Raw genomic sequence first — 19,417 nt, 5'->3', positions numbered from 1 at the left:
TTCTCTTAATTTTGAGTCTTGGAGACTCTGGCACGTCCGCGTTCTTTGTCACATTTCATCCATTACTACGGTTGACTGATTATTTGAGCGACTAGAGAAGAACCAAACACTGTCAAAGTTCAACAGTCCATTGATTGGGCAGTGGGTTGCCAACCAGGACCAGTCACCACGGTGCCCTTTGAGTCAATTTAAGACCGCGTGGTAGGGTTTTTTTGGTGGCTGTGAGTCGGTCTTCACACAAAACCAATCTTCTTCTCTCAAAATTCTAAAATGGGTAGTAAGCAGCAGGCCACCCAGTTGATGTCGTGCAAGCCATCAGCATCCTCAACATTATGCTGGATGGACAGAATTAGCAGCAGCAGCCTTGCCTTGATCTCCTTGGTTTTCCTATTACTACTATCAGTACTGCAAACGGCTCTATGCGCGGATTGGCGATTTGAAGCTTGTAGTAAGATCGTCAATTGTGGTGGTGAAGGATTCAACATTAGTTACCCATTTTGGATTTATGATAAACAACCATCTTACTGTGGCATCCCAGGCTTTCAGCTGACCTGCAAGAACCAGCAGCCCACTTTCAATTTATCATCTACTACTGACTATATCATCCGTCATATCTCATACGAAAACCAATCTTTTCGGGTCATTGATGCCAAAGTCAGTAGGGAAGGCGGTTGTTCATCTCAACTTGAGAACGTCACCCTAGATAGCACTCCCTTCCGCTATGGTCCAAACCGTGCAGATCTCTTCCTCTTCTTCAATTGCAATCACACTCTTCTCCCTTCTGAATATTCAGTTCATGAGATCAATTGTAGTTCTACTCCCTCTAATTTGGCTTTACTCGATGATGATCCCTTGTTGAATCAAGTGAAGGCTTCTGGGTATTGTAATCCGCCAGTAATCGCACCAGTTGACAGGAACAGTACTAGAGTAGTCCTACAATATGGGAAGTCGTCATATTACACGGAACTTTTGAATGAGGGGTTTGATTTGATATGGGGTGGTGCTTCTGATTGCAGCAGATGCCAAAGAAGCGGTGGGCGCTGTGGATTTGATTGGACCATTTACAACTTCTATTGTTGGTGCCCTGATAGCCCACAAAGGGTGCAATGCGGTAGTCTCTCTTCTCTATCCACAAATTTCTGATTATTGTTGCATGTTCTAAAATACCATGTGTGACCCTTTCTACCATATTCTTGGAGAATCGAATTTTTCTCCTCTCAGGTTCCCTGCGCGGTCAGTTGCGCAGGTTTCTCTCATAGGGAGTGGAAATGACGACCTCACCCCACTCGGGCAGTGTGTTCAGACAGGGGGTGAGGTCGTCATTTTCATCCCCCCTATGAGAGGAACCTGTCATTTTCATACAGTCATGTGATGTAGTCATGAGACCGGTGTGAAGACACGCGGTCCACTCATGGTGGAACCACAACTCTTAAAGCTATTGTTCTCTATGTGCTCGGGTTATAGGTGTTTTGCTTTCTCTTTATCTTTCTTATTCTGAAATATTCATATCTCTTTTTTCCCCTCTTCTATTATCGTCGAATTTTTTTATTTTTATTTTTATTTTCCCTCTTCTGTTGCTTCTTTTGTTTATTTGAATTTATTTTTTATGAGAAAAGAAAAATATATAAATTAAAAAAAATTATCAGATACATATGGGTCAAATTGTTTTTTCAGACTTCTTGTTTATATATGAAAACCAAGTAATCTGAGTCGAGGTTTTAAAAACAGAATCGGAATAGAATTGTAGAAGTGGTCAGAATTGGCTGGAAACAAAGGGAATCGGTCAAATTTATTGAATAGATCGACCGTTCTCAAATATTTTTTTTTCTTTCCTGTTTTTAGACCACTAATGGGATGGAAATTTTTAGTTAGAAGTTTGCATTCGGAGTTTACCCAGCTATACAATATTTATTATTTGAATTAATAATATTTTGCTTCTCATGATTTTGTAGCAGGGAAAACCAATCAAACCTTGGGAAGGAAGCTTGCAATAGGTAATAATACTTGTTCTATATTTTCTATTTTTGAATTTATCAGTTGAATTAGTTATTATAACTCTAAGATATGTTAAGTTTATTTGTATTGACAAAAGAAAAAGAAGACAAATGGATTATTCCCAAACAATATTTATCGTTTTTTTATTTATTTATTTTTTCTTACAGGATCAAGTTTTGCCGTTGGAACTATATTATTAGCAATTCTTGCATTTTACTTCAGGAAATTATCATCTTATGGATTGAAGTTTTGGAAGAAAAAAAGAAGAAGCACTCAAAATGTTGAGGCTTTTCTAAGCAATTATGGGTCTCTAGCACCCAAAAGATATAGTTATTCAGACATAAAAAAAATGACGAATTCATTTAAAGAAAAATTGGGGCAAGGTGGTTACGGTGGTGTATTCAAAGGGAAGCTACCCGATGGTCGTTTGGTTGCAGTAAAAGTCCTAAATGGCTCTATAGGAAATGGAGAAGAGTTTATTAATGAAGTTGCAAGCATTAGTACGACTTCTCATGTTCATATTGTCACTTTTCTGGGTTTTTGTTTTGATGACTCCAAAAGAGCACTTATCTATGAGTTCATGTCCAACGGATCTCTTGAGAAGTTCATCTACAACAAGAAATCAATGATAACATGCCCTCACCTCGGTTGGGACAGACTACATCAAATTGCAATTGGCATCGCTCGGGGGTTAGAGTATTTACATCGTGGTTGTAACACTCAAATTCTGCATTTTGATATAAAACCTCATAATATTCTTTTGGATGAAGACTTTTGTCCAAAGATATCTGACTTTGGTCTTGCAAAACTATGTCCTAGAAAAGATAGTATCATATCAATGGCAGATACTAGAGGGACCATAGGATATATTGCACCCGAAGTGTTCTCTCGGAATTTTGGAGGAGTTTCACACAAGTCAGATGTTTATAGCTATGGAATGATGGTACTAGAAATGGTTGGAGGACGAAAGAACTTTGATAAAGGAGTTGATCACACTAGTGAAATTTATTTTCCGGATTGGATCTATGTGCATATTGGAGAAAATGAGCATTTACAATTAGACATGGTTATGACGGAAGAGGAAGAAGAAATAGTCAGAAAGATGGTTTTAGTGGGTTTATGGTGCATACAAATGGATCCATTGAATCGACCATCAATTAGCAAAGTGGTGGATATGTTAGAAGGAAACTTTGAATCATTGCCAATTCCCCCCAAGCCTTTCTTATCGTATCCTTCAAGACATCTAGCTGAATTTTTTACCAGATCAACATCTTAATTGCCTATATATATACATAAATATTTCTTGTATATGACATTCTTAGTTTCCCAAAAGAATATGTATTTTTTTTTTTGTTACAAAAAAAAAGAATATGTATTTTTCATTGGGGAAATTCTTTCTATTTCTTTAGATGGGAAAGACAACCTGCACTCGAATTTACTAATTGGAAATCATCATCAAGGACACAGGTGTTGGGAAAATCAAACCCTTTCTAACCTGTGTGCAAATTAATGGACAAACACAATGGAAAAATATTTGCAAAACCAATAACCCAAATAATCAAATCAACCTAGTCACCAAACAAACACACCAATTTTTAACGTGGAAAACCCTTCCAAGGTGAAAGGGTAACCATTAACGGTTTTGTTTGATTTTGATACCAATCGTACAATTAGATTCTTCCAATACATTTGTATGATTACACATTCTTCCAATACATTATAGCTAAGGGTGTCAAATGTGTCAATTTTGGGTAATTGGTACGGTTTCTTATCGGTTCCGGCTCAAAGGGGCCAATCCCTAAACCTTTTTGTTTACTAAACGGTCCCAAAATTAGGATCCAATCTCGTTTAATAATCAGATGATCTTATTCTGGTTCCTTAACGGTTCTAGACACAAAAATTCTTAAATATACAAATAAAAATTTCAAACATACAAATAATTGAATATATATTCTTAAGGAAAAATTAATCAATCATCAAAATTCCACCGATGCCTTATTTTATGCCAATGCATCAGTCCAATGCTAGGGTGGAGTGGAGAATTCTTTTCATTTGTAGCAAACCTAAGTCCATGAACTATTAGGGCTGTTAGTTTGACAGAGATTAAGTGGGGTGGGAGAATTGGGGTGGGAAGGTGTTGATGTGGCATATCAAAATTCCACCGCAACCTTGTTTGGTTAACCTGGGATGGTGAACTTACAAAACCTTAGGAAATAACATTAAATGCTTTGTCTGCTGATGTGGCACTTGAAAATCCCACCCCTATCCTAACCAAAGTCCCACTAATACGTCCTACCAAATTGGTGGGACTTTGGTTACTGTTCATGGGAAAAGTAAAAAATCTCACCCTTGTTCTTCAACCCAATACACTATGTGACCCTGTCCCACAGCATTCCCACCCCCATCCTCCCCATCAAACAAACTGTCCCTTCTATTCAAGTTTAATTTTCATGAATCCTGTAAAGCATGCAAAATGGAAAACACTTGCCAATAGAGATAGACTACCAAATTATAATGTCCCAATGCTCCTTACCGTTATTTCAAAACAAGTATTCTATAATTCAAAAAATGTTGCCATTCCAATGAGATTTTTTTTTAACACAGGAAAAAAGAAAATTTCATTGCCAAAGGTGAAGGTAAAACACAAATGATAATGGGAAAAAGGTTTCCAACATTGATGGTGTTTAAGTAGTTTCATGTCTGGAACCCTTTTTGCCATGTTCGGGTGGTGGTTTGATTATTTTGACCATTTGACAAGTTAGAAGTCAATGAAGTGGGCCATCTTGGTAACATGGCTCACATGTATGAGACTCCTCTTTAACGATTCAAATTCTTCAGACAAAACAATTATCAAATCATTATATTGACAAGTGCACTGAATATTAACCACTGACTAGACGATGGCATGGAAACATGTCTAACTAGTTTGACTAATAATCGACCTACCACATGGTGAGTAGTAGCTCAATGATGGGATTTACCTTTCCTTCAAGAGTTATAAACTGATCATTTAGAGCAATGCCCAACTTTTGACTTGTCTTTGTTGATCCATATTGGTTTCTTCTACTATTTTTTAGGGATGGTGATGACATCATATTTCATTAACCTCTCAATCCCCCCCCCCCCCACAACTCTTTTTTTTTTTTTTAACTTTTAAAAGCCGACGGACCTCTTCTTTTCCCCCTCCCTCTAACGTCTCTTTCCCCATCCCCTTTAAATATGAGATTTTTTTTTGAAAGGAGCTTTTGAATCTTATTTTCTATGTATGAACTTTAAGTTAATTCTTTTGAGAGTAGAGAGAATCCTCTTGTTGGGTTGAGTGAGTCCCCACTCATCAAGTGAATCCCCATGTATTGTGCGACCCTGTTCTCATTAGTAAAATATTTATTATTAATTTAAACTTGGCTTACATCAACTTGGTATCGGAGTGGGCTCTGATCTTGGAGCTTGTTCATCTTCACAATGCGAAGAGCAAGGAGAAATCAACGTACAACTGCAGCATAAGAAGTTGCATTATGAGATAAAGGGACTCAATTGTAGCAAGCAAATGATAACCTCAAACAAATGATGCAATAAATTTTATGACGGCTTCCAATGATGGCTTTAACATGTAGTTCATCAGCTTCAACAATTGGTATGGACCCAACTTTCGCATCCCTGAAGAACGCTAGGATGATGAAAGTGACGATTCTTCAAGTCCTACTTTAGTTCAATCTCAACAAGCACATGTGCAAACTCTTTGGGTGGTTGAACGATGCTTAGGAAAAATCCGGGATGTAAGCAATTTTTATGGTAAATTCAATTCCGAGCTTGATGTTGATTGTATTGCTTGTATTGAATTTTTTTTAAATGGAAAGAATTGTTGGAGGAGAGAAAAGTTGATTTTGTGGCCACAAAACTTAAGGGTCATGCCTTGGTTTGGTGGCGACAATTTCAACAAAACCTATAATGGAGAGGTCTCTGTCATATTAATACTTGGACGGATATGAAAGAAAGATTAGATGAAAATTTTCTTCCTCTTGATTTTTCTCAAACATCATATAAGAAAGGGAAAATTACGTACCCCTCCCCTGTACTTTACCCTAATTACACGTTCCTCCCCTTGGTTTTCCCACCTTACATACGATTTCCCTATAGTTTTCAAAAAATTACTAATTTCTCCCATGCCGTTAGCATCTGCCTGTTAAGTGCTGATGTGGCATAGTTAGATTTTTTATAATGCCCAAACTAACCAGCTGTTAGTTATTGTTTGAAAGTCTTTTCACCCTTTTCTAAAACACCACAATTAAAATTACAATAATACCCTTTTCATCATCTTCAACCTAAAACACCCATTTCTTTTCTCCTCCACTGCCAACACCACCACCACAGCCGCTACCTCCTCCTCCTCCTCCATCGCCAGCACTGCCGCCGCGCCTCCTCATTTATTTCTGTTGTAAGTTCGAGTATGTGATAATGCCTCCTTCCCTTGCTTTCGTTTAAACCCCTACCAGTTAGGTGTTTCTCTCCTGTTGAGAGTTATGGTGTTAAGAGTACTTGGGCTAGTGATGGGTTTTGATTTCTAAGTGTTTGTTTCAGTTCAGCTAACTAAAAACGTCACCTAGATAAGATCTTGAAGGATGTCCAACAGATCTTAAGGTCCCGAGATGCTTGCGTGTGACTCTGTCTCTAAACAAACGGGTATCACGCTTCCCTTTCTGCTGGTTTCCCCTCATTCAATCCAACTAAAGCCTCAACAAACTTGCCTTATTTATTTATTTTTTTAAATTTAAAAAAAAAAAAAAATTGGAAGTTGAATGAGGGGTTGTCCTCTGTTTTTACAGAGAGATTGATGTCGACACCAATGATAGAGAATAAACATGGAAGTTGTGTGGTGGATGCGGGAAGCTTGGTCTCATCATCAAATGAGAAAACTAAAAATGACATACAAGTGAAGGATTTGGTTCCTTATAACGGAACAACCACCACACTAATGGAGATTTGTGATGGTATTTAGATTGTCAAGTTTCTTAGAAGAAAGCAATTATTTATGGACCGAGTTTCCCTCCACCCACGGTGAATGGGATCTAATTCATTGAGGGGCGGGAGAGGGCGGTAATAGATATCGGAAGGGTATTTTGGAATATACTATAACCCTAGGATGGTGGGTAAACCATAGTCTTTGTGTAGAGGAAAACTTTGTCCATTTTTTATTACCATACCATTGGCTTTCTACTAAAAGGTACTGTGCTGGTCAGGTGTACATTTGGATCAACAAGAATAATACGATGAAGCAGAGCAAAGAAGAAATTGATGGCTAGAATGTTCAAAATTGACCTTACTCCTTGTTTTTTGGTCTCATCTCTCTCCTCAAATTTATTTATTTTTTTGAATTTTTTATTTTCTTTTCTTGGTATCCAAACGTAGCCTAAAGTTTCAACAAAGCTTTTTTTTTATGGGAATAGAAAATATATATTAAGCTAAAAGGGTTTGTACAATATTGTTTGAGAGCACTATTGCTCTTTGTTAATGGATACATAAGTTGTTAAAACATACATTTGTGGTATGGGCAAAAAAAACTGAATTCAAAGCTTGATTGCCTTGAGAAGTATTGAGAGAAGAGGCTAGTGTCGCACATCAGCACTTGGATTCTTTATCATAACTGTTAAGGTTCATATGGTGGTAATTTGATATGATCTCATTGAGAAATAAAATGAATAAATATACAAGATAGGGAGTGATTCACTCCATAAGAAAGGTCTGCGGAAGAACGAGATACAGTGACTTGTTTTTTTGTCTTTCAAGATATGGGAACAGAGCCAAGAAATATGCAATAACCAATTGTGGAACGTGAGTCATCGGGCAACTGGCCCAGTCCGAATCGCAGTAAGCACTGAGTTCAAGAGCATTCTTGGCAGGGATGAGGAGACCTTGACCTGGTGTACCTTTCAAATATCTAAGTAACTGGTGTGCGGCGTCAAGGTGCGGTTGACGGGGTTGATGCATGAATTGGCTTAACATATTAATAGTATGTACAATATCCGGTCGTGTGACAGTGAGATGGATTAAGTGACCAACCAACCGTCGATAGGGAGCTGGGTCACTGAGGATGGGCCCTGATGTATCTGAAAGTTTTAAATTTTGCTCCATTGAAAAATCAGCAGGCCGACCTCCAGTGAGACCACAATCATCCAAAATATCCAAAGTGTATTTCCTTTGGCAGAGATAGAGACCGTGCTGAGAACGGGCGACTTCTATGCCAAGGAAATATTTGAGTACCCCCATGTCTTTTGTATGAAACTGGTCGGGTACAGATGCGGTCCTTGATGTCCTGATGTTAGGTTGCATCAGACCCAGTAATTATGATGTCGTCCATATGAACAAGTACAAAAACTAACACAGGTGCCCGATGAAGAAAAAAAAAGAATGATCAGCCTCGGATTGGGTAAAATCAAAACCAATCAAGGCAGTGGATAGCTTAGAGAACCAATTGCGGGAGGCCTACTTGAGACCATATAGAGAGCGTTGCAATTTGCAAACCATATTGTCCCCCTTGCGCCGATAGCCAGGTGGGGGCTGCATGTAAACATCTTCAATGAGATCCCCGTTTAAGAAAGCATTGTGGACATCGAGCTGCCTAATAGGCCAAGCATTTGCAATGGCAATAGTAAGTAAAACACGGACAGTGACCAGTTTAGCAACCGGTGCAAAAGTGTCATGGTAATCGACCCCTTCAACTTGGGTGTAGCCCTTGGCAACAAGGCGGGCTTTGTATCGCTCAATTGAACCATCGGGCTTTCGTTTAATTTTGAAAACCCATTTGGAACCAATAGCATGCTTACCAGCAGGGAGTGGGACAAGGGAGCAAGTTTGATTGGTTGTAAGAGCATTAATTTCGAATTCCATGGCAGCGCGCCATTCTGGAAATTTCATGGCTTCTGCAAAAGTGGTTAGCTCAGAGGTAGCAGTTAGAGCAGTGAGAAAAGATCTGTGAGTATTGGAAAAGCAGTGGTAACATAAAGAATTAACCAAAGGGTAAACTATACCTGAACCGATCGTTGAAGATGTCGTTGCTTGGGCAAGGGAGAGACAATAATCCTTCAGGTAGCTCGGTTTCTTTGGTATTCGAGTGGGACAGATGGGTGGGGTGGTGAGAGTGGTGTTCAGAGGAGTGGATTATGGAAGCTCCACGGGTGGGTTCGGTTCAACAGGTATGGCGGGGGGTCATCAGGGGTGGCATGGGTGGGGTCATCTAGAATGGGTGGTTGAGGGGATTTATCATGGTCATAAATGGGGTAGAGGTAAAATAGAGGAGGGTGTGATGGAAGGGTTGAATTGTAAGTGAAAGGGAAATATGGATTCATGAAAAACCACATCTCGGGAAACATAAATTTTTTTAGAGGTGAGGTCGTATATCTTGTAACCCTTTTGGCCATGAAGATACCCAACAAAAATTCCCGGTAAGGCTCGGTGGTCAAATTTATGGCGAATTGTAGTATTACGCCCAAAACAGAGACAACCAAATACTTTGAGGTGGGAGAGGGTGGGTTTCTTGTGAAATAAAAGTTCATGGGGAGTACGCCCTTGAAGCACAGGGGTGGGTAACCGGTTAATTAGATAACAAGCGGTGAGGACACAGTCACCCCAAAATTCGAGGGGAATGCCACTTTGAAAACGGAGGGCACGTGCAATGGCTAAAATGTGACGGTGTTTACGCTCCACAACGCCGTTTTGTTGTGGAGTATAAACACAACTCGATTCTTGAAGCACCCCAAGTGATGTGAAATATGCAAAGGTATCTTTGTTAAAAAATTCACGCATATTATCGGAGTGTATTTTGTGAATGGAAGCATCAAATTAATTTTTCACCATGAGAAAAAAGGAGCGAATTAAAAAATTCACTTCAGATTTGTGGTTCATGAGAAACACCCAAGTTGTGCAAGTGTAATCATCGACAATGGTAAAAAAGCAACGTGCCCTAGAGTGGGTCGGGGTGTGGTAAGGGCCCCAAACATCAACATGTATAAGATCAAAACAAGATGTAGTAGATATCATGCTCGAAGTAAACGGCAAACGTGTTCGTTTAGCAAGAGGACAAACAGTGCATATATGCTTAGGTAAAAAAGAAACAGAATTATCCAAAATTTTCAAATGAGAAAATAAAGAGGGAGACGGATGACCGAGTCTCCAATGCCAAAGGTCAAACTGGGGAGAGGTGGTGGCAGAAGCTATCGAAACCGAGGGGTCCAAGAAGTATAAACCACCATGCCGCTTACCCGTCGCAAAAATCATCTTTGTCCGTCGGTCCTGAAAAACACAAGAATTAGACATGAAAGTGAGAATGCAATCAGAGGAGGTGGTAAGTTTGCTAACAGATAAAAGATTATAATTAAATGATGGAACGTGTAAAACGTCAGTAAGGTGCAATTTGGGAGAAAGAGAAACGATTCCAATATGAGTAACCGGGGTTGTCGACTCATTTGGAAGCCGATTAGTAGAAGGGGATGGGGAGGAAGTGGAAAAAAAATTCAGATCTGAAACCATATGATCTGTGGTGCTAGTATTGATAATCCAAAAGGAGGGGGAGGGTAAGGCCAGTAAGGCAGTACCTGCAACGTGGGCTAGTGGATGGGGAGTACCAGTAGGAAGGAGGATAGGAGCTGTTGTAGCTGATCGGCAGTAAGGGAAGCCGTGGGGGCAGCAGATGCCTGGTCCGAAGATTGGGAGAGATGGGCAGCAGGGCGAGCAGGTGGGGTGCGGGTTGGTGTAGCGGTGCGCATGCCAGATTTGTGCGAGGGGTCCAATTGGCTGGGTACCCATGTTGTTTGAAACACCGGGAGTCAGAATGTCCATCAATGTAGCAGAAATTGCAGTGATAACAAGGTCGTTCCGGGCTAGAAGAAGACTGCTGAGAAGCCATGGCAACCTGGTCCTGAGCAGGGGATCACGAGCTCTGCAGAGAACGCTGGCGCTCCTCCTAAAGGAGCAATGAGTATGCCTTGGCCATGGTGGGTAAGGGATCCATCAGAAGGATCTGACTATGAACCGCCGAGAACGAATCGTTTAGGCCTTGGAAGAAGTCGATCAGTGCATCCGTTTCCACAAAGGAGTGGAGTGTAGTCATGGCACCATAGGTGCATATAGGGAGCGAACGGTAGGCAACAAGTTCATCCCGAAGGGCCTTCAAGGTAGTATAGTACTTGGAAATGGAGTCAGTGCCTTGTGAAAGGTTGGAGATGGAACGCCGTATCTCAAAGATACGGAGTGCATTCTATTGAGAAAATCGAGCAGAGAAGAATTCCCAAATGGCATGAGCATTAGTGCTCTATAAGATACTGTCGGCAATGGAAGGAATGGTTGAATGGATCAAGCATGATGTGACCATGGAGTTGCAGCGTTTCCAAGCTGGAAGATCATCAGAGTCATCGGCTGGTTGTGGGAGGGAACCGTTGATGAAACAGATTTTGTTCTTGGCTTGAAGAGCCATGGTGATTGCGCGACTCCATGTAGGAAAATTGTCACCATTGAGAAGTTGGGTGACCAGCAGCGTGCCGGGATGGTCCGAATTATGAAGGAAATAAGGAGAAGTAGGGTTAGAGGCTGCCGAAGCCATTAGAGGAGCTCAGGATCAGTTTTACGCTGATACTAAGTTAAGTTTCATATGGTGGTAATCTGATATGATCTCATTGAGAAATGAAATGAATAAATATACAAGATAGGGAGTGATTCACGCCATAAGAAAGGAAAGAAATAAAAGAATCCCTAACTACCTATTCTGTGGTATACATAAAATGACAGCCATATACAACATTATAAACATGTGGGTGAATGAGTCAGCACTCATCTATATCGTTAACAATATCCACAAAGTCCTTGTTACTACACCACACTTCTTTGATGTTGTATTTGTCCCTTTTAGACAGTTCCAGGCCCTGGTTAATGCAAAAGAGTTCTGTCTCCAAAAAATTGTTAATTCCCAAATAACCTGCAGCTATGATTTTAAATTCTCTCTACTGCAAATGGTAATTACCCAAACAGATCTGTTTATATTGGAGGCGCATGGTTGTTCCTGTGCATATAAGAATAGGATAGTGAAATACCGACATATTATCTAAACAAAATAAAAGAGGAATATCAGAATCAAATGACGAGGAATTGTTACAAAGGTGGGGGGTAGGGGGTAAATATTAAGATCATATAACCATTTTTTACTAATGTGTTCATAATCCATATCAGATCTGGTTTAGCCGCCATATGTATTACCCTATTCCTATGATGCCAAATAAAATAACAAGTTATGATAAACATTGAAAAAAACCATTTAGCTATGGCTTTGTCACAGAATTTATCACGTAAAAGGGAATCACACATTTGGATGAGAGTGGGGTGGGAGAGATGTTCCGTTCTTAATCCCAACGGGCCTGCCGCCTAGAGATGCTTAGTCCAGTCACAAGAAATGAAGAGATGCCAAATGGATTCACTACTAAATCCACATAAAACACAACGAGAATTGGTCTGAATCCATTTCGAGATGGTTGCTTTAACAGGTAGTCCTACATTTAAGACAAGCCAAAAAAATAATTTGAATTTGGGATGAATAGGAAGTTTTCAATGGAAACGCCACCAAGAAGAGTGTTTAGTTTGTAATGAATTTAAAGATTTCAGAATGAAAAAAACAGCTTTCTTAGTCTCAACAGAGTTGCTTACTTGGTCATCCAAAGGCTATGATGACAAAGACAGATGAATTGTCTCATTTAAATCGGTTAAAAGTCCCCACAAGCTATAGACAAGCAAATACTTGCATTAATGCATCCAACATATGCTTCAATTCTATTGGCTAAAAGTCCCCACAAACTATAGACAAGCAAATACTAGCATTAATGCATCCAACATATGTTTCAATTTTATTGGCTAAAAGTCACTATTTGACCAAGTCATTCATCTACCAAATAGATCCATAACTCTTTTCTTTTTTCAATTAAAGTGTAATCACACAAACCACACATCAATCCCAAAAAGTAAACCGGGACCGTGGAATGACGGATATACACAATACATCCAATCACACACCAATCCTAAAATGTTATCCAACTTTTAGGACCGTAGAATAGCGAATATACTTCCAATATGTCTATTAATTTGAACCTGTTGTGATAACTCACTCAAATGAATCAATTAATTTCTTCTGAACTGAATTTCCTTCCCCAGATGAACTCCAAAACAATCTTCCCTTCTCACCTTCCGTTCCTCTTGATCATCTTCCTCTTCTTCATCATATCTTTGTGTTGTGGTAGTGAAGATAAATACTCAACCTGCAAAGGCACGTTTGACTGTGGAGATATTAATGGAATTGGATATCCTTTCTGGGGAAGTTCTCGGCCAGACTACTGTGGTGTCCCCGGTATGAAGCTCAACTGCTTCACCGATACCAACTCAGCGACCATAGAGATTAGTCATACAACTTACCGGATTTTGAATATCGATGGTTGGTCGGCCAGGACTCTGAGGATTGTTCGAATGGATTTCAGCGATGTAATCTGTGTGCAGCAATCACTCTATAACACCACCACTGATTTCAATCTCTTCAAGTATACTATCAATGATCTCAACTTGATCTTGTTCTATGGTTGCTCTTCAAACCTAACATTCGGTGCTACAACTCCCTCCCAAGTTATTTGCAATACTAGTGAAAATAGTAGCGTTCCAAATGGTTGGGTCTACTTCAACATCAGCAGCAGCAGCAGCAGGGGAGGAGTGGGATCAGATCCAATCGAGACATGTCAAACAAGCCAGGTGGTTATAGTCCTCGGAACATCATGGGCGGGCCTGGGCACAACAGAAGCATCAGAGTCCACTATCGCCTCGGCAATAAACAAAGGCTCTGAGGTGGAATGGACTGGAGATGTGATCAACACCTGTGACTCTTGCAGGGTATCTAATGGGAGTTGTGGCTATAACTGGACTTCATACCAACCCATTTGCTTCCACTCGAGTAGTAAGTTCTCCGTTACTTCTCTTAATTACTAGTTTTAGATTTTGTTTTGTAGGTGAGTAAGGTTTGATTTCGTCTCTAACAATCTTTTTTTTTTTTGGTAGAAAAACTAACAATCTGTTGATTTGTTGGCAGAAACTCTAAATTTGGGAAAGAGGCTTGCAATTGGTAAGACTTTTTCTGTTTTTTATTTTTATTTTTTAGTTTAGGATTGGGATCCTCTGAAGCTCTCGACGACACCTGCCCATGTAGCCGGGGTTCAACCTCACACAGGCAGCAGGGGCAACACACAGACAGGGCGAAATGATCGCCCTATCCATTGCCCAAGCACCCTGCCCAGACGGGATCCACACCCTGCTTGTGTAAGGCTGCACACCATCCGCACAGGCAGGCGGCAGTAGAGGATCCAAATTGCGGTATTATAGCTTTAAGAATTATTAAGTTCTTTGTATTAACAAAAGAAAAGGAAGACGAATGAACTATTCCCAAACAATAAGGTGTATTGCATTGCATACACCCTGTGCACCTTATACAATAAACTTATTTTCCCCAAGGGTGTCGATGGACCGGGCTGCGCCAGACTTGCCTCAAACCCTAACCTAAACCTAGGGGTCTTAAACTCGACCCAAGCACAGACCGGCCTTGCCAGAGCCTAACAAACCCTCAAACCAGGCCCGACTGGCCCAACCCTGATTGATCTTGATTGCGCTCTCTCTCTCTCTCTCTCTCTCTCTCTCTATATATATATATATATATATATATATATATATATATCAGATCTAACCCAAGATAATAGGGTCAAGACAAAGTCAAACACATCAAACCCAAGAAGTAGGATTGAATCCCAGTAGGAACAAACCAAGTCCATATGAACAAATCAGGCTTACCAGAAATGAATCTGCCAACCAACAACCTAACATGAATCAAGCCCAGTCAAAGCTCATAGTAGCAAGTTAAAAGCGCAGGAATCACATGTTAGACTAAGTAAAGGCCCAACCAATTACATCCATACGAGCAAGGGATATCAGATTGGACAAATCAGAGGCACCTATGCTAGGGCTTCCATCATATTGGAACCCTTGTTGGGGTTACAGACATGGCCGCCACAAACTCACGCAAGTGAGAGAACTACGCCAGAGAAAATGATCAGTGGTCGTCGCCGGCTTCAGGATCACTGGCAAAGGGAGCTCTCCGGTCCTTCCCCTCTTTAATTATCATCATACATGAAAAATTATCTGCCCCATTTCCTGCCCGGTCCATTTCCCCAAGTCCCTCTAATAGGGGGAGTTGGACCCCACCCGAGCACTGTGTTCGGGCAGAAGGTAGGGTGGTCATTTCCGCCCCATATTAGAGGGACTTGGGGAAATGGACCAGGAGGGGAAATGGAGCAGATAAAGATCCCATCATACATATATCAATGTTTAATACACGGCCCAGCTCAGCTCGAGGCCCCAACTCAAGCTTGGCCCGACTCTGTCAGGGCTATGAGAAAATGAAACCCAATCAGCCCTATGGGCTTAAAAACTAGGCCCAAGCCCTGTCCGAGCTTAGGGCGGGCTCGGGTTTGTTGGGCCAACTTGACAACCCTAATTTTCACTAATATGCTTCAAAAGTACAGGTTGAAGCCAATGGTGAAACTATAGTATGTTTAGTCTGTATACAAGCATGAGATTTGCACTTTTGGTGATGTGTATATTGTCATCATTCCTAACATCTTTGGTTGTTTGATTATCTCTTCTATTTTTTTTTCTTGTGTGTATGGCTTACAGGTATTGTATCAAGCTTTATATCGGTGGTTACATTAGTGGCAATTCTTGTGTGCTACTTGAGAAGGAAATCATCACCAAATGGATTGATATCATTTTGGAAGAAAAGAACAAGAAACATTCAAAATCTTGAGGCGTTTCTAAAGAATTATGGATCCTTGGCACCCAAAAGATATAGTTATTCAGACATCAAGAAAATGACAAATTCGTTTAAAGAAAAATTAGGCCAAGGTGGTTTCGATGGTGTATTCAAAGGGAAGCTACCAGATGGTCGTTTGGTTGCAGTGAAAGTCCTAAATGATTTTAAAGGTAATAATGGAGAAGACTTTATTAATGAAGTTGAAAGCATTAGTAAGACTTCCCATGTTCATATTGTCACTTTTCTGGGTTTTTGCTTTGATGGATCCAAAAGAGCACTAATCTACAACAAGAAATCAATTGAAACATGCCCTCACCTCGGTTGGGACAGACTACATCAAATTGCAGTTGGCATCGCTCGGGGGTTAGAGTATTTACATTGTGGTTGTAACACTCGAATTCTGCATTTTGACATAAAACCTCATAATATTCTTTTGAATGAAGACTTTTGTCCAAAGATATCTGACTTTGGTCTTGCTAAACTATGTCCTAAAAACGATAGTATCATATCAATGTCAAATACTAGAGGGACCATAGGATATATTGCACCAGAAGTGTTCTCTCGAAACTTTGGAGGAGTTTTACACAAGTCAGATGTTTATAGTTATGGAATGATGGTACTAGAAATGGTTGGAGGACGAAAGAACTTTGATAAAGGAGTTGATCACACTAGTGAAATTTATTTTCAGGATTGGATCTATGAGCATATTGGACAAAGTGAGCATTTACAATTAGACATGGTTATGACGAAAGAGGAAGAAGAAATAGTCAGAAAGATGGTTTTAGTGGGTTTATGGTGCATACAAATGGATCCATTAAATCGACCATCAATCAGCAAAGTAGTGGAAATGTTAGAAGGAAACCTTGAAGCTTTGCCAATTCCTCCCAAGCCTTTCTTATCTTCTCCTTCAAGACAATTAGATGATTCTTCTACCAGATCAATATCTTAATTGCTTTAATATATATTTATATATATATATATTTCTTGTATATGACATTCTTAGTTTCCCAGAAAAATATGTATTTTTTGTTGGGAAAATTCTTTTCTATTTCTTTAGATGGAATAGGCAACTTGCATGCATTTACTGATTGGAAATCATAAAAGATAAGGGAACACAATACAGATTTCCACAAAATAAGTTAATAAGGTAAGACATTCCATGTATTAATAGTGTAGTCAGCTCAACATTGAAATATCGGATATCATTTGGTTGTTACGAACCTGATTTGTTCGTTTCATCCGAATCCAGATTCCCTCCAATGACATTTAACCACCAAAGTTTAATTCATTGGTGAAGTGTTAAGCTAATTTTTTTTTTGGTAGCCCTTTGTGAGCGCCTCTTTCTTACATATCCTATTACAAATTTACAACTGATGCTGATCAACAAATCCACCGGACTTCACTTCCTCCGTAAAAAAAAACCCGGTGCACAAGGTTCCCGCATTTAGCAGGGTCTAGGGAGGGTCTAATGTACGCAGCCTTACCCCTGTTTCCAGGACTCCACTTCCTCCGTAAAGGCAATAAATCATAATCCCATCATCCATCCACATTGATGAAATTCACCATGTTTGTCTATAAATTGTAATAATGTATGTGTGTATCACCGTTGGATTAGAATCATTCTTTGCATAACACATCTGTTATGATTTTATCTCTTTTGAAGGCATCCTCTAAAATTAATTGGAACCATACGTTTTTTTTTGGGGAAAAAGGAGCTTTTATATATATAAAGAATCAGAGAAAAAAATAAAATTACATTCTTTGGTATTTCCTTCCTTCGGAGTCTTCCCCAACAAGGCGGGAAAGAGCCGAAGGAAGACAATTTGCGCTAAGGTGGACTTCCTGGTCCGAACGCATGAAATTCGCCAAGAGATCTGCACAAGAATTAACTTCTCTAACAACGTGAGCAAAGATGCAGCAGGTAAACTCTTCAGTAAGAGACCGAATGTCATCCAACAATCCCAAACAGTGCCAAGGAGGTTTGATGGACCCCTTAATCAGATGGATGGCGCAAATGGAATCTGACCGAATGTGAACACGGGGAAGCTTGAGCGATTTAGCCTTATAAAAACCGCACCGGACAGCCCCCAGCTCCAAGCGCAAGATGTTGGTATCGCTAGATCCTCCAGCCATAGCAAAGATGACTCTTCCCATCGAATCACAAGCCATGGCACCATACCCTGCATGATCATCTTTCGCCGAACCATCACAATTAGTGGCAATGCAGCCAGATGGAGGGCGTAACCAATAGTGGAGAGATGGGCGCCTGATCGTGAATACCACCTTGATGTCCCACCGGAGAAAGAAATCTCTAGAAACATTATTATCAGGGATCCTAGCCGTGGTTCCTGAAAACCGAGCTCTAGTATCCCGCATAATCTGATGAAGAATTCTCTCAGAAGTCATCTCCTTTTGATCGAAAATCCTTCTGTTCCTTTCAGTCCATATGCGATAGACCATGGCATTGAAGCTGAATCTACGAACATTATTGAGAATAGAATCACCAATAAAGTGTCTATAGGTCCAGTTCACCTCATCATGCCAGGAAGGGAGGGAGCTGTGAGAAACCATTCAAGAGAAGAATCCTCTGCCAAATGTGTTTGGAAAATGACACTGGAAGAAGAGATGATTTCTCTAGTCAAACTCCAGGCCGCAAGTCTACTCTTGGTGGTAAGCCGCCCCAAAATAGCGAGCCAAACAATAAAAGAGAAGCAAGGTTGGGAGGACGGGAACCAAATCGGCATACTCCACGGAACCGAGCATCTTCGAGTTCTAGTTTTATCCCACGCAGTCTTGAGAGAAAAAAGACCCTTCGGGTTTGCAGTCCAAACAACCAAGTCAGAGGTTAACCTTCCATGACTTCTAGTATTGGAAATCTCCAACCATCTGCTATGAAGGATCGGATCAGACACATCTTCATCCCACCACTCCCCATTAACAATTAAAGACCCAACGGAATCATAAATGTTCCAGCCCAAAGCCTCCTAAATAAGCATATCCGGTTTATAATCGGAACCATACTTGTTTATGATAATGTATGTACAGTGTATCTGAAATTCTTAGATGCACTATTAAACTTTGCAGATCTATAATTGAAGGACAAATAGAAAAAGCCCGTTCCAACCGATTCCAAGTCATTTTAGGGAGAAAATGGGACAACCGATTCCAATCTGAATCAGCCCGTCCCAATCGATTCCAAGTCATTTTAGGGAGAAAATGGGATAATTGGCTCACAAATCGCCAGATCCAACTGAAAATAGTAAGAAGATGATAGAAATCGGCCGATTTGAATCGGAATGCAATTCCAGCACCAGAGATTAGGGTCGATCAATGTTGAGAATTGAGATGGATGTCAGCCAATTTAGCCGATTCACCGATCCAATTCCCGATTCTTGAAACCATGCTGCTCAACCCTGCCAGGTGAAGAGCCTCCTGTGCAGCTCCTAACAGATATCAGTTGACAACGCGACACGCGATTCATGCGGGGGCCACTGGGCTAGCGTGAATCATCATCAGTATATAAAAGGCAGATAGAAGTGGTTGGAA

General features: G+C 40.3%; 4 protein-coding genes across 4 annotated transcripts; 3 read left to right on the top strand and 1 right to left on the bottom strand.

The window, feature by feature from the left end:
- The first annotated feature begins 306 nt into the window (after positions 1-306).
- LOC122652804 (LEAF RUST 10 DISEASE-RESISTANCE LOCUS RECEPTOR-LIKE PROTEIN KINASE-like 1.2) lies at positions 307-1,143 on the top strand. The gene has a single exon (XM_043846666.1). The coding sequence runs from the start codon at positions 340-342 to the stop codon at positions 1,141-1,143; it is 804 nt and encodes a 267-aa protein (XP_043702601.1). The 5' UTR covers positions 307-339.
- Positions 1,144-2,255: 1,112 nt separating this feature from the next.
- Positions 2,256-3,280, top strand: LOC122658973 (LEAF RUST 10 DISEASE-RESISTANCE LOCUS RECEPTOR-LIKE PROTEIN KINASE-like 2.4). Its single transcript, XM_043854144.1, has one exon. The coding sequence runs from the start codon at positions 2,345-2,347 to the stop codon at positions 3,269-3,271; it is 927 nt and encodes a 308-aa protein (XP_043710079.1). The 5' UTR covers positions 2,256-2,344; the 3' UTR covers positions 3,272-3,280.
- Positions 3,281-7,716: 4,436 nt separating this feature from the next.
- On the bottom strand, positions 7,717-8,259 carry LOC122652795 (uncharacterized mitochondrial protein AtMg00240-like). The gene has a single exon (XM_043846653.1). The coding sequence runs from the start codon at positions 8,257-8,259 to the stop codon at positions 7,717-7,719; it is 543 nt and encodes a 180-aa protein (XP_043702588.1).
- A 7,476-nt stretch (positions 8,260-15,735) lies between these two features.
- Positions 15,736-16,855, top strand: LOC122658962 (LEAF RUST 10 DISEASE-RESISTANCE LOCUS RECEPTOR-LIKE PROTEIN KINASE-like 2.4). The gene has a single exon (XM_043854134.1). The coding sequence runs from the start codon at positions 15,930-15,932 to the stop codon at positions 16,818-16,820; it is 891 nt and encodes a 296-aa protein (XP_043710069.1). The 5' UTR covers positions 15,736-15,929; the 3' UTR covers positions 16,821-16,855.
- The last annotated feature ends 2,562 nt before the right edge of the window (positions 16,856-19,417 follow it).

Source organism: Telopea speciosissima, chromosome 1, assembly GCF_018873765.1.
Source record: "Telopea speciosissima isolate NSW1024214 ecotype Mountain lineage chromosome 1, Tspe_v1, whole genome shotgun sequence".
Lineage (NCBI taxonomy): Eukaryota > Viridiplantae > Streptophyta > Magnoliopsida > Proteales > Proteaceae > Telopea > Telopea speciosissima.
Note: the sequence above shows the minus strand (reverse complement) of the source record. Positions and strands in the feature narration are given on the sequence as shown.

What these genes read in the sequence shown, in the direction of transcription:
- LOC122658962 (XM_043854134.1), top strand. Translation starts at nt 15,930, where the DNA reads ATGACAAATTCGTTTAAAGAAAAATTAGGCCAAGGTGGTTTCGATGGT.
- LOC122658973 (XM_043854144.1), top strand. Translation starts at nt 2,345, where the DNA reads ATGACGAATTCATTTAAAGAAAAATTGGGGCAAGGTGGTTACGGTGGT.
- LOC122652804 (XM_043846666.1), top strand. Translation starts at nt 340, where the DNA reads ATGGACAGAATTAGCAGCAGCAGCCTTGCCTTGATCTCCTTGGTTTTC.
- LOC122652795 (XM_043846653.1), bottom strand. Translation starts at nt 8,259, where the DNA reads ATGGGGGTACTCAAATATTTCCTTGGCATAGAAGTCGCCCGTTCTCAG.